Source organism: Macaca thibetana, chromosome 18 (assembly GCF_024542745.1).
Source record: "Macaca thibetana thibetana isolate TM-01 chromosome 18, ASM2454274v1, whole genome shotgun sequence".
NCBI classification, from domain to species: domain Eukaryota; kingdom Metazoa; phylum Chordata; class Mammalia; order Primates; family Cercopithecidae; genus Macaca; species Macaca thibetana.
Genome location: NC_065595.1, coordinates 44,265,678 through 44,289,045, shown reverse-complemented (window position 1 = coordinate 44,289,045; position 23,368 = coordinate 44,265,678). Strand labels below are relative to the sequence as shown.

General features: G+C 41.8%; 3 protein-coding genes across 9 annotated transcripts in view; 2 read left to right on the top strand and 1 right to left on the bottom strand.

Annotated features, from left to right (window-relative positions):
- Positions 1-23,368, top strand: part of KIAA1328 (KIAA1328 ortholog) — a 912,897-nt gene that overhangs the window by 160,044 nt on the left and 729,485 nt on the right. The window lies entirely within an intron of this gene.
- The window catches only part of FHOD3 (formin homology 2 domain containing 3), a 490,096-nt gene that overhangs the window by 197,921 nt on the left and 268,807 nt on the right, over positions 1-23,368 (top strand). For all 7 annotated transcript variants that reach the window (XM_050767203.1, XM_050767202.1, XM_050767198.1 and 4 more), the window contains exon 4: positions 13,917-13,984. In XM_050767203.1, the coding sequence (XP_050623160.1) occupies positions 13,917-13,984 (68 nt within the window). The remainder of the gene's footprint in view (positions 1-13,916; positions 13,985-23,368) is intronic.
- The window catches only part of RPRD1A (regulation of nuclear pre-mRNA domain containing 1A), a 711,886-nt gene that overhangs the window by 464,482 nt on the left and 224,036 nt on the right, over positions 1-23,368 (bottom strand). The gene's annotated exons all lie outside the window — the stretch shown is intronic.

Here is a 23,368-nt window from a genome sequence, read left to right as displayed (position 1 = left end):
CCGTTTAATGTGTACAAACCTTAGGCTAGGTGTGAATTTGTTATGAGACAAAACCACTTTAAGCTGTACCGAACTTGTAAAAATGCCACTATACATTCTTTTACTGTTGTTCTTTTCCCCATTCGTTACTGAATAAACTCCCATCAAAACAGTTGTTTGAAATACCCATTCTTTTTTCTGATGCAATTTTCTTTGCTTTATAGGATACTTGCCATAGATTTGTGACTGTTTCCATCTTGAAGAATATTTAAAGGAAGAACCCTGGCCCCATGGGGTGGGGCAAGTGAACTGCTGAGTTTTACCATCTCTGCACAGTGACATGATTGATGCTGGGTTGTTCCCTTTTGACCCCAGCTAATGATCCTTATCTTCTCTCCAAGGAGTAGATACTCATTTCTTTTTTCTCAAAGCGTTTAGGGCAGAGAGGGTGAACATCTTCCCTGTCAACAGGCATTGACCCCAGGAAGGAAGAGGTACTCTCTTTAGGGAGGTGATTGTGCCTTGGAGAGGGACCCCCAGGGCCCAGCTGGGGCTGTCTGAGCTCAGGAGACTGTCTCGCCACCTGGTTAGGAAGACCTGACAGATGACAGGAGGCATGTCATAGCCCTGAGTGCAGTGCCCAGGAAGGGACTGACTATTCACTGTGTGGAGGGCATTAGGTATTTTTTGGAAATGTCATGGAGGCCTTAGGGGCTGAAGAGAGAAAGAAAAGTAGTCTTTACTGAGTACCTAGCTTGTGCCAGATGCATTTCCAACATGATCATGTTCGTCATCACATGGCTTCAGAATGTTGGAATGTGTATTTTAAATCCTGTTTTACTGATCGGAAAACTGAGGTGCAGAGAGGAATTTCTTCTGAAATGCAAATATGAATTTAGGAGTCTGGATGGTGGTATTGTCCAAGGCCATGGCACAATGGTTCCTGAAGTCAAAGTGCAAAACAGGCACAGGTACAGTGTCAGGGTGAGGACTTTGACAGCTGGTGCCATAGGTGAAGTGGAGAAAATGCACCCTCCCCCCCAAGAGCAGGTGGGAGACAGGGTCAGGGGCCGAGGGTGGCAGGTCCTTTGAGCTGAGATTGGAGAATGGGATGCTTAGTAGAGGCCAACACTGGATCAGTCCTGGCTGCAGTGGGTGCCTCCATAAGAGGGCTAAGTAGTTTTTGCTGTGTGGGGCTGGCTGGATGGTACATGGTTGTGGTTTCCAGCCCTTGTGCTAGGGTGGTTTTTGTCTCCTAAATGTTCTCCCCAGAGAGGTGGCCCTCACACCTTCATCACAACTGGAAGGGATGGTTTCCTGTGGATGCTACCAGGAGCCCTGGATGCTTCTAGAAGAGTATGAGAGAATGGGTTTGTTTGTTTAGGAAGCCTCCTTTTTTTTTGTGCCCTGCCAGTAGGGGGTGAGTAGGGCCAGCTGCAGGGCAGTGACAGCCATTGTGCCATGGCCATCTCAGGAGAGGGATGCCCTGTTCACAAACAAAACCAACTCAGGGGTGTGTGCTGTTTGTTGTTTTTAAAAGAGAACCAGGATGGGTGCGGCGGCTTACTCCTGTAATCACAACACAAGCCAAGTGGTTTGAGAGTAGCCTGGCAACATAGCGAGATCCTGTCTCTACAGAAAATTTAAAAATTAGCCAGGCATGGTGGCGGACATCTGTGGTCCCAGCTACTTGGGACACTAAAGTGGGAGGATCACTTGAGCCCGGGAGGTGGAGGCTGCGGTAAGCCATGTTCATACTACCATACTCCAGCCTGGGTGACAGAGTGAGACCCTCTTTCAAAAAATAAATAATGTTAAAAATAGAACTAGAAAAAGGAATACATGAGTCTTGAGAAAATATGTAATTCAAATATTTCAACTTAATATGGATATTCAGAAAAAGAATTATAAAAGTCCATCACTAAAGAAAATACCTTAAGGTTTTCCAGATCCCTAATTATGTGAGAAGAGAACAAAGAAAGAAAGAAATGTAGAAAGAAAGAGAGGGAGAAGGGAGGAGGGCGGTTGGCCAAGCCGTTTTCAGGGCCCAGAGAGACATCCCTGAGATAGAGACGGAAGAGGGAGACCGGAAGTAAATCCCTGGTCACCTGTTTTTCACACTGCTGGCTGCCTCGGGGCAGTTGTACTGCGTTTGAGATGCCACTGATCTGATTACCTAGGTCAGCAGCCTTTTTAGAGGAGCAGCATCCCGGCGCTGCCTCCTCCGGGCACCTGTGCACAGGTCTTCCATGGCTTGGGTGAGCAGTTCAACTTCTCTGCAGAGGGAGGTCTCCGAGGACCCTTTACTCTCTACCATTCTTTGATGCTGGGAGGGAAAATGGCAGGTTTGAAACAGCATTTGGATCTATTAAGTGGCCTTCATCAGCTGACTTGGGCCCTTTTGTTTCCACAAAGGGACAATTTTGGAAATGCAAAGATGGGAGCAAATGGAGGTGGACTTTGCTGGGGCCCCAAAGCTGACCCACTCCCTCCAATTCAGAGGGAAAAATAGTTTCCTATGAACTAATTCAGAATAGAGGTATAAATGGCTTTGCTTGGGCTTTTTTCCTCGGTGAAGATGAGGAGGATGGGGCTAGTGGGTCCCAAGGTAACCAGACCCAAATGGGTGTGGAGCTGGGTGGGGCTCAGCAGATGGTTATGACAGCCAAGCAACCACATACATAATTTTATGACTTAAAGTCTTTTGCACCCTCTTGGTGAGTAGCTCTTTGAAGGCCATTTGCCTCCTACAATAAGTGGGGAGGGCTCCTTCGTTTGGCACCTTTCTGGGTTCCAGCTCCTGCAATACTGGGCTGTCCTCATTGTTAACAAATCATCTTCTCCGCCAACTCTAAGCTTCCTGGAAACTTGTGCTCTGTCCCATGCATCATTTTACTCTCCCGTCTGGCATAGCCCTTGTTGCAGAATAAATGGTCAGTGATTGTTTGAAAGAAAGAAAGACAGGAGAAGTTAGGATTGCCTGCTGAAGGTGACAAGGAAGCATCTGGAATGTCCAATGTCCTAAAAATTACTTGTGTCCTTCCCTTTAGGAACTCAGAGTCGACACAGATGTGTCTGAAACTCATCTATGGAATCCCGGGTTAACCCAGGCCTTAGAACACATGCACTTGCCCATCAGTCACGAACACCAAGCACCTACCCCAGCCAGACACTGCCAGGGGATGGAGGGAAACCACTGTGGATGAGAGCTGGCCCTGGTCTGGGGAGATCACAGAAGTGTGCATGAACAGATGAGCAATGATTCATGGCAGAAAATGCCAAGTCCCAGGCCTGGGGCTGCATGTGTTTGCAGAAGGGGTTGTAAAGAGTTGTGTTCTCCGTGAGCCTGGGGGCTCTCCCACTTCCTGTGGGCTTGCCTTTGGACATAATTTTTTAAGCAGACTTCATTTTGGGGAAGAGTAGTTTAAATTTTACAGAAAATAAATATTGGGCAAAAATTTGTTCCCATATACCCCCTCAACCTTCCCCAATTTCCCATTAGTAACATCTTCCATGAATGTGATACATTTGTTATAATTGATAAACCAATATTGGTAGATAGTTATTAAGTGCAGTCCATAGTTTACATTAGAGTTCACTCTTTATGGTGTATATTCTGTGGGTTTTGACAAATGTATAATGGTACTATCTGCCATTACAGTATCATACAGAATAAGTGTTTCACTGCCCGAACAATCCCCTGTGGACCATTTGTTCATCCTTCCCTCCTGCCTCCAAACCCCAGGCAACCACTGATCTTGTTACAGTCTTCACGGTTATGCTACTTACAAAGTGTCATGGAGTTGACTATGCATGTGTAGTATGTAGCCTTTTTCAGACTGGCTTCTTTCACTTATCAGTATGCATTTACATTTCTTCTTTGTCTTTTTGTGGCTTGATAACTCATTTCTTTTTATTGATGAATAATAAACACTCAATTGTATAGATGTACTAGTTTGTGTATCTTCACCTACTTGGGGGGGGACATCTTGGATGCTTTGAAGTTTTGGCATTTATGAATATGGATATGATTTTCACATCTTCTTTGACAGTGTGTCCAAATTAACATGGTAGAGTAGGGCTGTGTGTTTGGGAGGCCGGGCCTATTTACAGAAAGCAAGACTCCAGAATGTTCTTGGGTTTGGCTAACCTGTAAAGCTGTGACCAGGCCAGATGTTGAGGGAGTTGGGAATCTGGATGATATCTGATCCTCCCGTGTTCTTTCCAGTCCTCCACATGGTCTTAAAACTTAAATCATTTATTGAAATATTAGATGCTGCGGACACTATTTTCTCTTCCTCCATTTCCCTCTTTGCACAGCATTTCTCACTGTGGTTCATTTTGTTCCATGTCACCTCATCCGAACCTCCACTCTCCAGCCCCAGGCTCACGGGTTCTGCCACTTCTTCCTCTGGGAACCCTTAGTGTTACCATCACCTTCTCACATGACATTGCTGTGGTTTGTGGACATGTCTGTCTCCCCAAATAGGCCAAATTTTATGGAAAAAAATATTGGGCAAAAATTTGTTCCCATATATCCCCTCAACCTCCCCCAATTTCCCATTAGTAAAATCTTGCATGAATGTGGTACATTTGTTACAACTGATAAACCAATGACTGAGACTGTCTTCATTTACAATTATAACCTCATGCTCAGCATAGCACCTACTTAGTAGATAATCATTAAGACTATTGTAGGGTTTATGTACTCATAAGTATTTAAAATGTGATTGTAATCCAAGGGAATTGGGATTTCAATAAGTTCTTAAGCAGTCTTATGTCTTACCAGCTCTCATGACCTTGTCATTGTTCACGTGTAGCCTCCTCATCCTCAGGCTAACTGGGGGGTACCTCAAGCCTCCACTACTCACAGTCATCCCCACAGACAAAAGGGATGAGTCAGATTTCTCAAAAGCAAAGCCTTTGCTTTGGCATGTGTGTGTTTTGTCTCTGAATTTACATGGTGGCATAAATGTCATGGCTAGGATGTGAGTGAGTTTCAGTGGCTCGGTTATTTACCTTATTTTTATTGTACAATCACATCATATAGCCAGTTCAATTTCTGTTAGCCATTTTCAGTTACTCTTCCGCATTTCCTTGAGCCTCCAGTCCCAGCTCTGGGGCCAGCATCTATGGCACCTCTCTGCCTACATTTCTTCACCTGTTCAATGAAGATGTTGGATTAGATCAATGATTTTTACCCTGCAGTTCATAGAATGTCCTGAAAGACCACAGGAAGTTTCTGGGCATCCATATCCCTGAAACTGTATTAAAATCTTGTGTATCTGAACTTTTTTTTTTTTTTTTTTTACAGCTTGTATATGGAGGCCATAACTCCAACAAGCTTCAAAACCACTGGAAAATAAGATTTTCAAAGTCTGACCAAGCAGTTTTTTCACTGTAAAATAAAGTTTTCACAATGCCACATTTTCTCTTTAAAACATCAGCAGGTAATAATGGAGTTAGGCTGCAGGTTGAAATGAGCCATGCTTCCTGGGGATTCGTTTGTCATGTGGCACATTTGAGTTGATGAGAAGAAGGTCTAGAGTCCAATTCTCTTGCCTCTCTTAGTGCTGATAGTAACTTGGGTTGTGTGCTTCCTGGCTCTCTCTGACTGGTCTCTGAAGAGCAGATGGCACACAGCTAAATGCCTGGCAGATAAGGAGCTAATTTCTCATGGCTGCACCTGAAAAACCATGATGGTTGTATCGTCAGTAGCTGCTGCCAACAGACTTTCAATGTAGGCCCGGACATTGCGCCTATGAATAAATCTCCTCTTGAAATGTGGTATACTTTGCAGCAGCCCAGGGGAAAAAGAAAAGTTATTGTCCCTCCTGAGCCGAGGAGAGGCTCTGGGGCCCTGGTCCAGGTTTTCCCACTGGGATCTTGGTTAATGTGTTTGACCCCTGATGAGAGAAGCGTGTGCTGTAATTATTAGTCTCATAGTCAGCGATTTTTGTAGGCCCCAAAGCATGATACTGTAGATGTATCTTTCACTCCCCTACTTCCCTTCTCAAAGGGGATTTTGGTTCCTCCCCCTATATATTCTTTCACTGATGTAAATTGGTTCTCATTTTTCTCACTGGGCCCTTCTAATTAATGTTCTGGTCTTTCTTTTCCCACACACTGAAGTTTTCTTCATTGTGCTCTTGGCTGAAGAGGGAACATAGCACCCCTTTGGCTATACTTTTCAGCACTGATCTTTGTGGGCCACACAGGGGTTTTGAGACAAAGCAGGAATGGTCCCCAGGGGTCTCCTATGCTTTGCCCTCTACTCTTGTTATTACAAGCTAGTTTACAGTATAATACATGATTGCAACTATTAAAGGGACATAGTTCATTTTAAAAGGCAAAAAACATGGCAAGAAAGGATAGAGGGGCAGTTCCAAAGACTTCCACAAATAATGTTCTGATTACACCTTCTTGTCATTACCAAAGATAGGCTTCTAATTGCATTTACTCAAAGGCTAATGCTACCCAAATGATTATACCCCAGGCAGATTTAATTTGGAAGTGGTGGGAGAATAAATGCATATATTTCTTCATTTATTTATTGGCCAAACGCAAGCTGTACTTAACCTAAAAGTAAGGGATGTATAATCAGCCTGCCCCCAGCTTCTCCCCAGCTGCTGGAATCAGCAGTCAGCACTACTTCTTCCCCAGGACCTTCTGCAGCCTTAGCCCTCATTGGCTACTGGCCAGCCCTTGGGGCTGTGCTCGGGGGACCTCTTTGCACACCTCCCACCTGGCAGTCCCAGAGCTTCAGGAGAAAGGCAAATATTAATGACTCCAGTTTGATCTCAGCTCCACATTTCTGCTTTGAGTTTTACAGTTAAACTTTTTTTTTTTTTTTTTTGAGAAAGAAATACAATTTCTGCTGGTAGAATATGATCCAGTAGACATTTCACTATGTCAGACATCATGCCCAAACCAGCAACTTTGATGTGACAGCCCTGTCACCTCCGCTGTGTCACCAAGGCTGAAGTACAGTGGCATGATCACGGCTCACTGCAGCCTTGACTGCCTGAGTTCAAGCAGTCCTCCCACTCAACCTCCCGAGTAGCTGGGACTATAGGCGCAAGCCACCACATCTGGCTAATTTTTGTTTTTTTGTTTTTGTTTTTTTTTTTTGTAGAGGCAGGATTTCGCCAGGTTGCTCAGTCTAGTCTCAGATTTCTTGGCTCAAGTGATCTGCTGGCCCTGGCCTCCCAAAGTGCTGGGATTACAGGTGTGAGCCACTGTGCCCGGCCTTTTTATGCTTTTTTGACATTCACCAGGAGGGGACTCACGTGTAATCTCTTGGTTGCTCAGGCACCTCTTTTTCCTTGATGCTCTGATTTAGAGCTCTCCAGCTGAGTCTGGGATGGCAGGAACCATCTGTTCGCCTGCAATCTCCCCTGATTGGAGCCGTACCACCCTCACTGACATGTGATCATGGCCACGGTGAGCAAAGAGGAGCAAGGAGAATCTCTGCGAGCTCATGGGAAAAGTTTGAGATTCATATATAGGTGAAGCCTCTGCAGCTGCCCTCCTGCTGGCTTAGGGTAGTCTCCAGCCCTCTTCTGCACCACATGTGGAATCTACTTCATTTTGCTTTGCCTGATTTTCAGGCAGTGGGCACACTTGAATTCCTTTCCGTGAGATTCAGGAGCTGTTAGGACAGTCTATACAGTGTATTGCAGGTGGCTGGAGGGTCAGTGGACCTGCAACTAGGCTGTGCCAACCACAGATTGAAGTCATATGTGCACATGCATCTGCACACACACAGACACACATATACATGTGGGAGACTCACACAGCGAGCACAGCCTGCAGTGTAGAGAACTGGATTGCAGAACTAGGGAGCATGACATCTGTCAGTCATTCTACCTCGAGGAATCCCTGCACACACCTATGTAACCCAGACTGAAAATACCTGAATCCACATAGACAGGCTGCTTCTACAGAAGTGGTGATTGGAGTTCCATAGGATATGGATCCAAGAGTGATGTAAAGAATATCCTTGGGAATCTGGCAGGCCAGGTACCATTCGTGGGTGAGCCCTTCACATTCTAATCTCAGCTGAAGGAGAGGCCTGCACAGCCTTGGTGAAGTTTCTGTGTGGTGAAACTTGGATGCAACACAAATGGAATGCCTCGTTTCTTGAACTTGGAATGTTACCCGCAGATAAAGCTCCAGACGACACCTCCCATGGCATTGTTAGTCCTGCAGCAAGGAACCCAGGACTGGGTTGTGGGAGGAAGTGCTTCTCCTTTGGCCTGTGTGGGCCTCTCTTGAACCACATCAAAGGGCTGTCACATCAAAGTTGCTGGTTTGGGCATGATGTCTGACATAGTGAAATGCCTGCTGGATTCTCTTCTACCAGCAGAAATTGTACCTTTTGTAAAATGACAAATTATATGTCATTTACAAACATCCTTGCGTCTTAATCCTTCCTAAGCCTCTAGGTAGACTGAGGTGTCTCTTAAAATGTATGTTATGAATCAACAGAGTAAGATAGGTTAGGCAGAGAGGCCTTTTGGTACCACTGTTTTAAACATAACACGCAACTTTGAGTTTCAATAAAGCACTATGATTTCATTTTACACCACAGTATTGTTCTTTGTAGAGAGAGAATGTATTATGGAATTGTCTTTCCAAAGACGGTACTCCAGAGTAATATTCCTTTAAATAAATATTTTGTTATTTTTATTTCATAATGATGACTCTAGTATTGCTCTCATGTGATACAGAGACTAATGAGTAACATTTGTTAAAATATTGAATGCTTATAAATATCAAAGGTTGGCAGTAGCTCAGGAGAAGGTATCTGTCAAAAAAATGAAATATCACTGCCAGCCATTTGTATGAAGGATTAAAAAAAGTTACAATGTAACAGATGCCACATGGTAGGATTTCTGATCGAGACCTTGTCTTGTGCTTTATACCATAGGGAATTAAAAAGAAAAGCATTTTAAGGGACGTTTCAGCCAAAATAGATACTATTTTCATATAGATTAGCTGTTCTTTTGAGCTTCAATATTGAAAAACAAAACTACATTAACATTTGTGAATCTCTAAAGTCTGTAGTGAGAATTCTCTTGCTTAAAACAACAAAATCATTATTTGGGAACAGTACTACATATTTTCTTACTCAGTTTTCTTTGAAATAGACAATTTAAACAAATGACTGTAAAGGTTTTGTTTTGAAAATTAAAGATGTTTGGAATGAAGAGTACTTACTCCTCAATTAGAAATCATAGTTTATTTTAATTAAATGACACTTGGCAAAAACGAGGAGGGGTTTTTGGCACCACTGGGAGATATCTTTGGCATTTGTAGAAGAATGCTTTTTATCAAAGAGTTCGAGATGACGTCAGAACCTCCCTGAGGTCTTTAGTTCTAGTGCCACTGAAGAGTAAGTTGTGATGTCATAGAGGTTAAAAATACAGTGAATGCATAGCAATTAGAAGACAATGGTCAGATTGCATATAAGCCAGATGCAAGTATATCTATAAGAAATTCTACATAGATAGGTTAAAAATAAAAGGATGGAAAAAGATACACCATTCACTAACCCAAGATGGCCATATTCATATCAGAAAAGTAGACTTTAAAACAAGGAATATTGACAAGGATGAAGAGAGAGATTACATAGCAATAAAAGGTCAATACACCAAGAAGCCACAACAATCCCAAATGTAAGCATACCTAACAAGAGAACTTCAAAGCACCTAAAGCAGGAACTCATACAGATGAAATAGGAAATATACAAATCCACTATAATAGTTGGAGACTTCAACTCTCCTTTCACACTATCTATGGAACAAGTAAATGGAAAGTCTGTAAGAATATAGAAGACCTGGACACCACTATTATTAAATTTGATCTAGTGGGTATTTGATATTTATAGAACAGCCACTCAATAACAGCAGAATACATGTTCTTTTAAAGTGTACATGAGACATTCACCAGGATAAGCCATATTCTGGGCCATAAAATAAGCCTTAATAAATCTAAAAGATTTGATAAAGTATATATTCTGACCACAAAGAAATTAAATTAGAAATTAGTAACAGAAAGATATCTGGAACATCTCTAAATATTTGGAAACTATACACTTTAATAAATCACGGGTCAAAAAAATAATCACAAGGTTAAGTTATTCCCCCTGAATTCAATATTAATAAAATTTTCAAATAAATGAAAATGAAAACACAATATATCAAAATTTACAGGAAGCAGCTGAAGCAGTACTTAGAGATGAACTTATAGCATTAAATACTTCTATTAGAAACAAGACGGGTCTCAAATCATTTAAATTTCTACCTGAAGAAGCTAGAAGAACAAACTAAACTCAAAGCAAACAGAAGAAAGAAAATAATGAAATAGAAATCAGAAGAACAGTGGGAAAAAATCTCTAATGAAATCAATAGCTGATACTCGAAAAAGGCTAAAATAAAATTGATAGATTTCTAGTCAGACTGATCGAGTAAAATAGAAGACACAAATTGCCAATTCCAGGTATAAAAGGACTTTGCTACAGTTAATAAAAGGATGATAGAGTATATGAACAACTTTATGCCCATATATTTAACAACTTAAATGGACAAATTCCTTGAAAGACACAAATTAACAAACTTTATTGAAGAAGAAAGAGATAATCAGAATAGCCCTATATTAATGAAGAAATTGAATAAATAACACAAAATCTAAACAAATCCTTTCTGAAAGCAGAAGAAGGAGTACTCTCAACTCACGAGATTAGCACTGTCTCAATATCAACACCATTGTAAGAAAAGAAACTATAAACCAGTGTTTCTTATGACTGTAAATGCAGAAATCTTCAACAAAATATTAGCAGTCATTCTCAGCTGATTTTTTTCTACTAATATTTAACTTGTATTTTAAAAACTGATTATTTTGACTACAGCACCAAGTAGTAAAACCTTAACGATCAGAACACAACTAATGATGATCTTCATTTAGATGAATCAGAAATGATAATATGTCACTAGTAACTAAAGGAGACTTTAACTGTGATATTTTGAGTCTACTTATGACATATTTCTGCTTGTCATCTGCTGACAAGTAAGAAGGTCTAATGCAAGCCTGTTGCTGTTTTCTTTGTTTTGTTTTGTTTTTGTTTTGAGACAGGTTCTTGCCCTGTCACCTAGGCTGGAGTGCAGTGATGTGATCTCAGCTCACTGCAATCCCCACCTCCCACATTCACGAGATTCTCCCATCTCAGCTTCCCAAGGAGCTGGGATTACAGGCCTGTGCCACCAGGCCTGGCTAATTTTTGTATTTTTAATAGAGACAGGGTTTCACCATGTTGGCCAGACTAGTCTTGAACTCCTGACCTCAAGTGATCCGCCTGCCTCGGCCTCCCAAAGTGCTGGGATCACAGGCCTAAGCCACAGTGCCTGGCAGCCTATTGCCTTAAGAGTTACCTGGAATTGACTACTGATGTTCTTCCTGGATAGGATCAATCTGGTCCACTTCTTTGGGGGTACACATGGCCCATGCTTTCACTTGATAGTTTTATTCTTATTTATTAGAAGTAGTATTGGCAAAAAACAAAGTCTGTTTCTCTGGGATTTGGGGATTCTCAGATGTTAGCTGTGAAAGCTGGAAGAAGTGAGATCTCCCCAGAGACCAGTGTTCTACTCCAGGCGTGATGCAGTGGGAAACTTACTCTATTTATTACTCATATGTTGAGGCCACACAAACTCTTTAGAGGTCAGCCTGAGAGTCACCAGGGCCTTGTTTCTTAGAATGAGAGATGAATTAGATGTTCAGATTGGGGATGGTTGATTCCTCTGGAGTTTTCTAGGCTCCTACTTTTTAGGAAGGTGATGCGTTTTTCTCTGAATCAGAACTCATAATGAGCGAGTGTTTGTGGGCTGCATATTGTGTTTAGAGGTGGTAGATTCCATAGTGGTCAAACAACAGGGAATCTTTGGAGTCACATATCACCCCCCAGACTCCCACCCCACAGCATCTTGCCCCTGCCACTTAGCAGCAATATGTATTAAGTTGTGAGTTTGGAGGAGCCTGGACTGCCCCAGGATGTAAGAGAAAACCACAGTGTCTATAATACAGCAAAGGAGAGGGGGCTGTGTGACCGAGGGCTTGGCAGACCATGCAAAGGATTTTGGATTTCTTTCTGGCTGCAGTGGGCAGCCACTGAAGAGTTTAAATGGGGAAGTGATGTCATCAAGTGGGAGTGTCCACAGGACTCTTGTGTTCTTTGCCAGAAGGCAATATGTCTGGTAGGGAGGCCTTTGAAGAAATGACTGCCAAGCAAACACTGAGCTTTACCTAACTGTGTCCTTTCAAATCTCTCTCAGATGGGGTCCTATCCACTTCCTGGGCCACTGTGAAAAATCAGCATATCCTTTCTGTCACTAGATGTCTGCAAATTCTTGTGGGGCCATTTATTCTATGCCACTTGCACAAGAGGGGAATGTGGCTCTGTCCTGTATCCCTTTAGGCTAGAATTGAAGTCCAAAGTGGCTGGCCAACAATGTGATATTGCTTTGAATGCTTTTATTCTATCTAAGCATTTTAAATGGTGTTTTGCATTCCACTCCATAATATACATGCTTAATTTAACACAGAACCCATTTTCCTTTAACATTCTCTGTTCCCATTTTACAGATGGAGAATCCAAGGCTTAGAGACGTAAAGTGTTTTGTTCAAGGTCACATAGCTAGTAAGTGGTGATACCAGGTTTGGAATGCAGGCAGTCTGATTACTTAACCTTTGCTCCTGATAATTCCGTTCTTCACTGTGGTATCCTAGTGCCTAGAACTGTGCCCAGCAGGTGCTCAGTAAATCTGCATTGTGTGATTCTATTGGAAAAGTCTGGCATTGGGGGCTAGGAATGCAACCCTATGCACACCTGAGCCACCTGGATCAGGATCAAGTGTGGGTGCTGGGAGGCTGAGCAGGATCTGTGCTCCCTGGTGTCCTATATACCAGAGCAGGATTCCCTCCTGTGTGTCTTCAACACCTTGCAGCGCCATCACTCTGACCAGCTAGTAATTGTGGCATCCTAGTCTGTCTCTCCAGCTGTGTGGTGACCTCTGGAGGATGGGCCCTGTGTTTAGCTCACCTCCTTCTTCATGAGGCCTGGTCTAACTCGTATATTTGAAACGTGACTGCTCAACAGTGGGCTTATGGAAGTCAGCCCAAGTCTTCAGCTGGAGAATTCTAAGACTGGGATCTTTCATCTGCCTTGCCCATGGCCAGGACCATCCTTGAACATGAGTGAGAACTCAGGCCCAGGCAGAGCTAATGCTGGCTTCCTGCCCAGAGGCCCTCATGCACCTAGAAGGAGCCAGCTAGTCCATAGAGCCAGCTAATCCATGCTGCCCTTGGGCCTCCCGTGCTGCCTAGGGAACTCTAGGACCTGAGGAGTGCTCAAGGCAGCCAGCACACCCTAGAAATAGGAGATGCAGAAAGCGTCGGGGTGCAGGGCCTGTAAGGCAAGGGAGGCATGAGGTAGAAGGATGGATTCTGTTCCAGCTGCATGGATTTTTCTGGGTATAGTTGGCCATCAAGTGGAAATAGTCTATAAACTGGAAAATAGTCTGCAAACAGCTGGAAATAGAGATCTGGAGAGAGGAAGGATGGAAGATGAGGGTGAAAATTCTAGGTGATAGTTGTCAGTGATAGCCAGAGTAGATTTCTACCTGTTTGAGAGGGAATAGACAAAAGGGCGGGCCCAAAATCTGTCCCATCCACACATTCTTTCGTGCCACCTGTCACACACCAGGTATGTATATGCAACATTCTCCTTATGGTTGGGGATAAAGTCTGTATCCTGAGTGACATGAATTGGCTTTCATTGCCTTTCCAGGGGTAGTTTTGTTATCATCCATATCCTCTCTGTGTTTTCACTGTCAATTGAGTCAGTTTAATTAATTTGTATGTTATATTCTTTATTTCAGAAAAACTATACAACTCCAGTGGACGAGATTTGAGAAGGGCCCTTTTCTCCCTGAAGCAGATATTTCAGGTAAATAGGAAAAAAGATAAGTACTTACCTGTTTTTACATTGCTGTGAAATTAGATACAGGCAAGCTTCTACCCATACTTATTATGAAAAGGAAGGACAAATTTAGATTACAATATTTATCTTTAGATTACAATATCAATTAGGTCATAATATCAGTTGGTAATTTTTATCATGTCAAATATTTCAAACGTAATTAAAAGTAAAGGCAACTTTATCACATATTTTTCCATATTTACTTCTAGTTTTGGTTTTTTTTTTCATTATTATACTTTAAGTTCTGGGGTACATGTACAGAATGTGCAGGTTTGTTACACAGGTATACATGTGCCACAGTGGTTTGCTGCACCCATCAACCCATCATCTACATTAGGTATTTCTCCTAATGCTATCCCTCCCCTAGACTCTCACCCACTGACAAGCCCTGGTGTGTGATGTTCCCCTCCCTGTGTCCATGTGTTCTCATTGTTCAGCTCTCACTTACGAGTGAGAACATATGGTGTTTGGTTTTTCTCTTCCTGTGTTTGCTGAGAATGATGGTTTCCAGCTTCATCCATGTCCCTGCAAAGGACATGACATTCTTTTTTATGGCTACATAGTGTTCCATGGTGTATATGTGCCACATTTTCTTTATCCAGTCTATCATTGGTGGGCATTTGGGTTGGTTCCAAGTCTTTGCTATTGTGAATAGTGCTGCAGTAAACATACGTGTGCAAAGCCTATTCAAGGTATAACTGAAGACCTGTGTTCTGCTCCCCCATCCTAACCAACCGCTTTCCACCCTACCCCCACATGCGTGTTTCCTAATGGTAAATGTTAACCAACAATATGTGATATTCTTTTGTATGAACTGTATACATATGTGATCATGTTGCATATATCCTACTTCTGCTTACTGAGAATGGGATAGATGTAGGCAAAGCTGATGTAGCTCTGATTGAGGATTGCATTGGATGAATAAAACACAAGTTGTTTTGTTCATTCTTCTATTGGCAGATGGTTTGGTTAATGTCCAGTGTTCTGCTGTTATAAACCATGCTATTGTGGCTATGCCCCCTTGTGTACCTATGCAAATCTGTCTTGGATTCCATAGTATCCTTGCTTCCTAAGCCTTCCCTCCATTCCTCCCCTGAGAAAGTCACCAGCATAATGAAGAGGACTAGGACAGGTGTGCAGACAATATCCAAGATGATCAGCCGTGTGAGGGCAGGGTCAGGAGATGGATTCGCGGAGAAGATGGCCTTTGCATTGAGCTTGCGTCTCAGGAGATGGATTCGCGGAGAAGATGGCCTTTGCATTGAGCTTGCATCTGTCTAGGTTCACTGTTTTCCTTCTGTTAGGATTTTGGATTCTAGTTTACATTCTACTTCTTTTCAGTTCCCGTCTCGTCTACATCCTTAAAAGATTATCTTTGTCAGTGATAGTTGTCAGTGAGAGCCAGAGTGGATTTCTACCTGTTTGAGAGGGAATAGGCAAAAGGACAGGCCCCATATCTGTCCCATCCACACATTCTTGTCACATTCTTACTTCACTGTGTTCAGTCATACCACAGAGTCCCTTCTGTGTGTTGACATTTCTGGAGACAAGTCCTCTTTGTTTTCTTCCAACAGCCATGGGTCTGAACCTGGTGCACCCTTGCTTCACCACACTGCATACCTCAGAAATGCCTTGGGGTTTAGAGGTCTGCCTTGGTTCACTCCTGGAAAATTGCAGCATCTATTAATGGTGCTGTGTGTGTTTGGTCCTCCCTAACTCAGTCCATTCTTAGCTTCCCATCAGAGGGAGTTACTGTCTTCTTGGTTCCATGCTGCCTTCTGGGTTACATCTGAATTTCTCAGCATAACATGGAAGTCCGTCTTGATCTGGCCTCTGCTGCCCACCTCTCTGTCCTTGGCTACAACCTGAATTCCTCCTGAAGTTGTACTCCAAAAGTAAGGCATGCCCCTTCTGTTCTACACCTTAGCCCTGGACCTACAACTTATTGACTGATTGATTGAGATGGAGTCTTGCTCTGTCACCCAGGCTGGAGTAAAATGGTGTGATCTTGGCTTATTGCAACCTCCACTTCCCAGGTTCAAGTGATTCTCCTGCCCCAGCCTCCTGAGTAATTGGGATTACAGGCATCTACCACCACGCTTGGCTAATGTGTATATTTTTAGTAGAGATGGAGTTTCACCATATTGGCCAGGCTAGTCTCAAACTCCTGACCTCAGGTGATTCACCCACCTAGGCCACCCAAAGTGTTGCGATTATAGGTGTGATCCACCATGCCTGGCCTGGATCTACAACTTCTATCCCAGAATGTTTTGCTACCCGACACCCACTCTATATGTTTCTCAGTTTTCCTTCTGGTATCTTCCTGCTAGGGATGCCCTCTCAGGGATGCCCTCTCAGAATGATCACTCACCCTAGTTAGGGTTCCACCAAATACCATTAAAAGTATCCTGTGCTTACCTGTTGTACAGGTTGAGATCCCTAATTTGAAAATCCATTAGAAATGCTCCAAAATTTGAAAAATTTTGAGTCCTGACAGGATGCCCCAAGCAGAAGATTCCACACTTGAACTCATGTGATGGCCACAGTCAAAGTGCAGGCTCACAACACACGATTTATTCAGCATTCCCAAGGGAAAAAGACCTTCCCGCCAGCTTTCAGCTGTGATATATATTTTCCACCCATGCCCAGATTCCTCCATGCAAGCATGCCCACAAAGGGCAATAAAATGGCATGTGTGAAGGCTGGACACACCAATGGGAGGTTCCCCACAATGCCCACATGGTCCAAGACGTATATACATTACTCATTGTGTGTGTTTGCTTATTCTGTGCTCTGTGGTATAAAGATATTGTTGAAAATGTCCAAAAGGCATGCAGATACCTCCTTGGGTAACAGTGATAAAAAAGAGAAGTCATATCTGTTTATCTATAGCACAGAGTGAAGCTGTTGGAGAAACTGGGCAGTGGTATAAGTGTGAACTGTCTTACAGAAGGGTATGGTGTTAGAATGATCACCATAGATGACCTGAAGAAACAGAAGGATAAAATGTTGAAGTTCTGTGCAGAAAGCAATGAGCAGAAGTTACTGAAAAATAGGAGAACGTTGCATGAAGCTAAAAGTGAAGATCTCAATTGTGTGTAGAGTGGATCCATCATTCATTGATGCAGTGAACACATGCCACTTAATGGTATGCTGATCACATAACAAGCAAAGATCTATCATAAACTGAAAATGGAAGGGAGCTGCATATTTTCAACAGGGTGATTGAAGAAATTTAAGAAAAGACACAACATTCAATTTTTAAAGATTCGTGGTGATAAAGCTCTGCTGACCACAAAACAGTGGAGAAATTCATTGACAAGTTCGCCAGGGTCACTGCTGATGAAAATTTGATGCCAGAACATGTCTATAATGTGAATGAAAAACATTACTGTTTGTGGTTACAGCCCCTGAAAGACATTGCCTAGAGCTGAGGAGATAGCTCCTATGGGAATTACGGGTGCCAAGGACAGAATAACCGTGCTGGGCTGTGCTAATGTCGCAGGCACACATAAATGAAATGTTGCTGTGCTAAGCAAATGCATCCTCACTGTTTCAAAGGAATGCATTTCTTACCATTTCATTATTATGCTAACAAAAAGCCATGGATCACCATATCATCTTTTCTGATTAGTTTCATAAACATTTTGTACTGGGGGCTTGTGCTCACTTCAGGGAAGCTGGACTAGATGATGATGGCAAACTTTTGTTTTCCTTGACTGTTCTGCTCATCTTCCAGCTGCAGTTCTCAAAAAAATAATGATTGGGCCATGTACTTTCCCTCAAATGTAATTTCATTAATTTAGGATATTCTTAGATCAATGAGGAATCAATTCTTAGATCCATTAATAAAGGATATTCTTAGATCAATGAGGAATAAATGTTAAAAACACTTTTTTTGAACAGCATGCTAGCAGCAGTGAAGTTTTCAAAAGCAGTTTAGCATGAAGGATGTTTAGCATGAAGGATATACTGCTGCCAACACTGGAAACATAGTGACTAAAGACACAGCTGTGCATGCCTGGCACAACCTCTAACCTGTGACTGTGTTTAGTGATGATGGTGAACAAGTGGTGACTTTGAAGGATTCTGTATGTCAAGTGAGAAGAAAGTGATGTCTGACCTCCTTATAAATACGAAAATTGTTTGCATGTTTATCTTCAGAGTCCATCAGTGAGCTGGAAGAAGTGGATATTGAAGTTTTTAACATTGATGAGGAGGCCCCAGTTGTTCATTCGTGAACCAATGATGAATTGAAATAGCTAAAATGTTTCTGGATCAAGGTGATCTTGTGTAAATGACGATGAAGATAACACTGTAGAATAAGTGCCTAGAGATGACATGGCAAAAATATGTGATGGGCTTACTGAAGTGTAGATCAGTGTGCATTCAAAACAGAACACGTTTTGAAGAAATCATGTTAGGTTATAAAGGCAAATATTTCTAAGACAAAAACTCTTGTTAATGAGGCAGATGATTGTGGAGAAAACAGTTTTAAAGGCCCATCCAGAAGAATGCCTCCTCATCCCTAGAAGACCCACTTCTTGTCCCTCAACTACTTTTGATGTTTATTCTCACCCCCCAAAATAAAATATAGTGTATAGTAGCCTTTTAATCAAAACACAACATTGTAGGGGGAGACTGTAGCAGATGAGACAGGCATTCTGGTGATGCCACTGTACTACTTAGTTATCCGGAACATGTTACGTTTTTTCGTTGTATAAGTGGCATGTCACCTTTTTCCCTCTTAAGTGTGAATAAGTGTAAGAAAATGATTGCATATTGGTAGCATATAAATTCAGAGTCAGGAATGGTGGTGATGCCAAACTAGCACAGATCACCCATGTGGGTGGCTAAGATAGTGACACCTTTGCTTTCTCATGGTTCAGTATTCACACAAACTTTGTTTCAAGCACAAAATTATTTAAACTATTGTACAAAATTACCTTTATGCTGTATGTAAACCTGTATGAAACCTAAATGAATCTCATGTTCAGACTTGGGTTCCATCCTCAAGATATGTCATTATGTACATGTAAATGTTCTCTGAAACACTGCTGGTCCCAGACATTTTGGATAAGGGATACTCAAACTGTATAGAACTTAAGATACTTCAGAGCACTTGTCTTGAGTCTGGTAGTCTGTGAGCTCACTGGGGTTCATCGCCACGCCTTTTGTGCCTCGCATAGTATCTGGTACCACTTAAACTATAAATGAATGGCCTGGGTAACTTGAACTGTCTTCTAGAAGATGTCTCTGTCTTTACTCTTTCCTGTCTCTAATTTCTGTGCTAACTAATTAATTTCCCAGAACTCCAGAGTATCCACGTGTGTCTTCCTGATACGCAGCTGAACACAACAAAACTTCACCCTCCATTATGCCCTCTTCTTGGGCTCAGATCTCAAACTGCAGTTGGGCTAGACTGTTTCTATGCCACCGGAGGGCCATGCTCACAGCACTCCTCCACCTTCCTCATTTAGTCTATCAGCCTCTATCAGCCTGCCTCTTGTCTCCATTCTTCAGCTTTGACTTCTCTCACACCTGATAGAGAGCTGGTGGCAGAGCCACACAGCTAATAGCTATTCCAAATGACTTAAAAACACTGTAATTTGTTCAGTGTTAGTTAGATATACCCTAAGAACAAAAAGAACCACCAAAAAATCCCCAACCGCAACAAAACTGTTTACAATAATCCTATTGGTGATGGTGGTGTTGGTATTACTATTCTGAGACTGGTGTGTGTGTGAGATTCTAATTGTCATTCTACGCATTCTTAAAAATTAGGATTCTTAAGTTTAACAACTCTGTGTTCCTGAATTTAATTGGAAATATCAGAATGAACCCATGTATATTATCTTAAGCAAATAATAATTTAAAAAAAAAAAGCTAGAAGCAATAATTCATTAGCCAAAAGCACCACTAGCAATGAGATTGTGGTCTGAAACACCAAAAGGAACCAGAACACCTTGGAGAAGTGGCTGATTCCAAGTCTGGAGTAGGAAATGTAATAAAATAAACTAATTAACTTGGAACATCTTACACAGAGAGCAAGAAAGCTACCGAATAGTCTAGGATTATTTCCGAAAGAACTCAGAAGTAAGTTGAAGGGTCTCCCACTGGCTGGCCAAAGATGGGACAGTGAGCATCAATAAGGGTGATAATTGCACTGGATCAAAACACACTAAGTTTGTATTAATGAGTTCATAATGACACTACAAAATAACAATGGATTGACAAAAAAAAAAAAAAAACAGGTGAAAGATGCTAGTGAACTAGCTTACTATTTTGCAGATGAATTAAGTTTTAGTATCTCACATTTATTTTGCCTTGTCCTTATGGATTTTAGGATGATCGAATAGTTGAGGGGAAGTCTTTTTTGTAGAAATATTCTATCTAATAAGCAAGAGGGAGTAACAGAATGAGAATATTACCATCCTTCAGCCCCTAATGAATGATTTAATGGATCTATGTGGTGAGCCCCAAGAGCTGCTGACATGATGAGCATGAGATTCAGCCAGGTATTACGTGCCTCCCAATGGAAATACAAACTACCAAGGATGATGTGGTCAAGCCAAAAAAATCACCTCTGGATCTGTATGCCTGTATATGCAATAAACTATTTGTAAATGATCCAAGATAGAGGCACACGTTAAACTATACCACAGGGGTGTAACCAACAAAATCCGGACTGTGGGCTACTCTATAGGACAAATGATCTGGTTTCTTCAACACACAAATTCCAGTGGGAAAGAAAAAAACTCATTGAATTAAAAGATGTTCAAGAGTCATATCAACTAACTGCCATGTATGAGTCTTACTTGGATCCTAATAAAACTGTGAAAAACAGTATTTATGCAAAAAGAAATTAGCCAGGCATGGTGGCAAGTTCCTGTAGTCCCAGCTACTCAGGAGGCTGAGGCAGGAGAATGGCATGAACCAGGGAGGCGGAGCTCCTGTGAACAGAGACCACGCCACTGCACTCCAGCCTGGGCCACAGAGTGAAACTCCATCTCAAAAAAAAAAAAAAAAGAAAAAAGAAAACAGTATTTATGAGACAGTTGGATATGTGGCCACTGACCAGACATTTCATAATGAAAAGTATTAATTTTTTATTGTGAGTACATATTTTTAAGAAGAGTTCCTGTAGTTTAGAGATACATATTGGAATGTTTATGGATTAAATGATGTGATGTATGGGACTCACTTCAGATTAATGTGGCAGGGGAAGGGGTAGGATGATCAATGAAACAGGGTTGGTGTGCGTTGATTGGCACCTGGAGTTCACGAGATTATTCTGTTGTCTTTTGTATGTTTATAGTTCTCTCAATTGAAAACATTAAAAAATAAACATGCTTAGACTCTTGTAGATCTTTTCAACCAAGTTTACTCTGTAGTGTTTGTTCTCTGAATTCCCAGGACCGTCATTAAACAAATATTTTTGAACAGCCTCGTTGGCAGCGTGTAGGCAAGGAAGAAGGTGCTTGTTACTAGAAGTTTATAGTCTGTTTGGAAGACCACACACGGGTGCATAAAACAGCACTCGACCACAGGGCAGCGACACATGGGGGGATTAGCTGGATTACACAGGCAGCAGTGCTGTCTGGGCATGGATCACCACCTTCTATACCCGTGGGTCGGCGTCTCCATCATCTCTTGTGTTTTCTAGGTGTGGACGTTCTTTTCCAAACTAGATTATAAGTGTCTGAAAAACAGAGGCATTGGTCATCTCTTTGGGTTGAATATTCCTTGACTAATAGGCGTTTAAAAAATGATCACGGTTTAATATATGATATTACAGAAAATTCTGAAATGCAGCAATAAGCACCTATCAGTGTTAACATTTTGATTTCACTCTATTCTGAAACCAGTGTTTTGAAAGTCATTTCTTAATGCTCATATATTTTAGGATATATGTGTAAAATCTAGCACATTGCCAATTTGGAAGATTTTTTCCAAATTAATTATCAATAAATTTCTCCTTCCTGAGTGCCTTATCTACATATGTGCATACATTTCAGTTCTGAATGATTTTTATAAACACTGTCTCGCCTGTCCAGTGTTTTTTCCAAGTGCCTTTGCCAGACAGTCAATTCTCTGGTATATTAATATTAGTGATTAGCTTGAGTGGTTTCTTGAGAGCTTGTTCTCACTTTTTCACCATGAAGTCATGTGTGAATCTAGTTTTAGTTAAAGTAATAAACATTTGTTACGTGCTTGGAAAAACTTTCTGACTAGACATGAGCTCATCTAAATGTTCACTTTTCACATATGCTGGTGGAAAAGGATATGGATGGAGAGAGAATTATTTTTTATTTCCTTTATACATATGAGCGTAAAGTAATTTTCCAAAAACTCATGATATTGTCCCATTTTCTTTCTTCCAAAGCCATGATTATCTTGAAGTCTGAGTTAACACAGCTGTCTTTCATTATGTTCAGGGCGCAGGCATCACTCACCCACCCTTCCCCCCAAGTCAGCTCTGACCCTGAAGAGCTCTTTCCTGGTTCAAAGGGAACCTTTGCTGACCTGCCCACATTTACCTGGTCCCCCATCCATATAATTGAAAAATGCCATAAAAATCAAAATAAGGGGCTGATTTCATGTAGGAACAGGAGAATTATGCCAGTTCATCTACATTTTCTCTTTTGGAGATAGGCCATGGTTGCTGACTTTTCCTATAATAATAACCTTTCATTATTCCATTAAGCTTTCTACCATTTACATCACTGAGGTTTTTTATTTTTGCTCTGTTGTGATCATTTAAGATGAATGTTTCAGCTTTATCCTAGATGCCTTTGAGACAAGGCACTGTCCAATTGAGGAAATCTCCCAATCTCAATTGAGGAAAACAATGGTGGAAAAATCTCAGAGAGCTTGGTACTACGAAAAAATGACTGGGCTTGGGTCTGGCTGAACGGAGTTAAGTGATCTTGCCCACATTTTTTTTTTTTTTTCTTCTTTTTGCCTCTCCTGAGTCTTAGTGTCTTTATCTGTAAAGAAAAGCTAGCATTAAATCAGTGGTTCTTGAATAGGCAACCCTTGAGGATTTCCTAGGGAATTTAATAGCAGAGCCTGGGCCCTACCCCAGAAATTTGGATTAAATCCATCTGGGTAAGGTCCTGCTTTCTAGTCCTTCTTAAAGCTCTCCAGATGATTCTAATGTGAGAACCGTCTGAGCTCTTCAGAATCACCTGCTTCTGAGCTTGAGAAACAGGGCCTCCCTGTAGAGATTCCTAATCAGGAGGGCAGGAGTGGGGCCTAACAGGTTCCCAGGTGATGCGCTTGCTGCCAGTCTCTGTTGGCTGATAGGTCTGGAGACTTCTGTCTGAGAACCACTGGATGAGATGACTC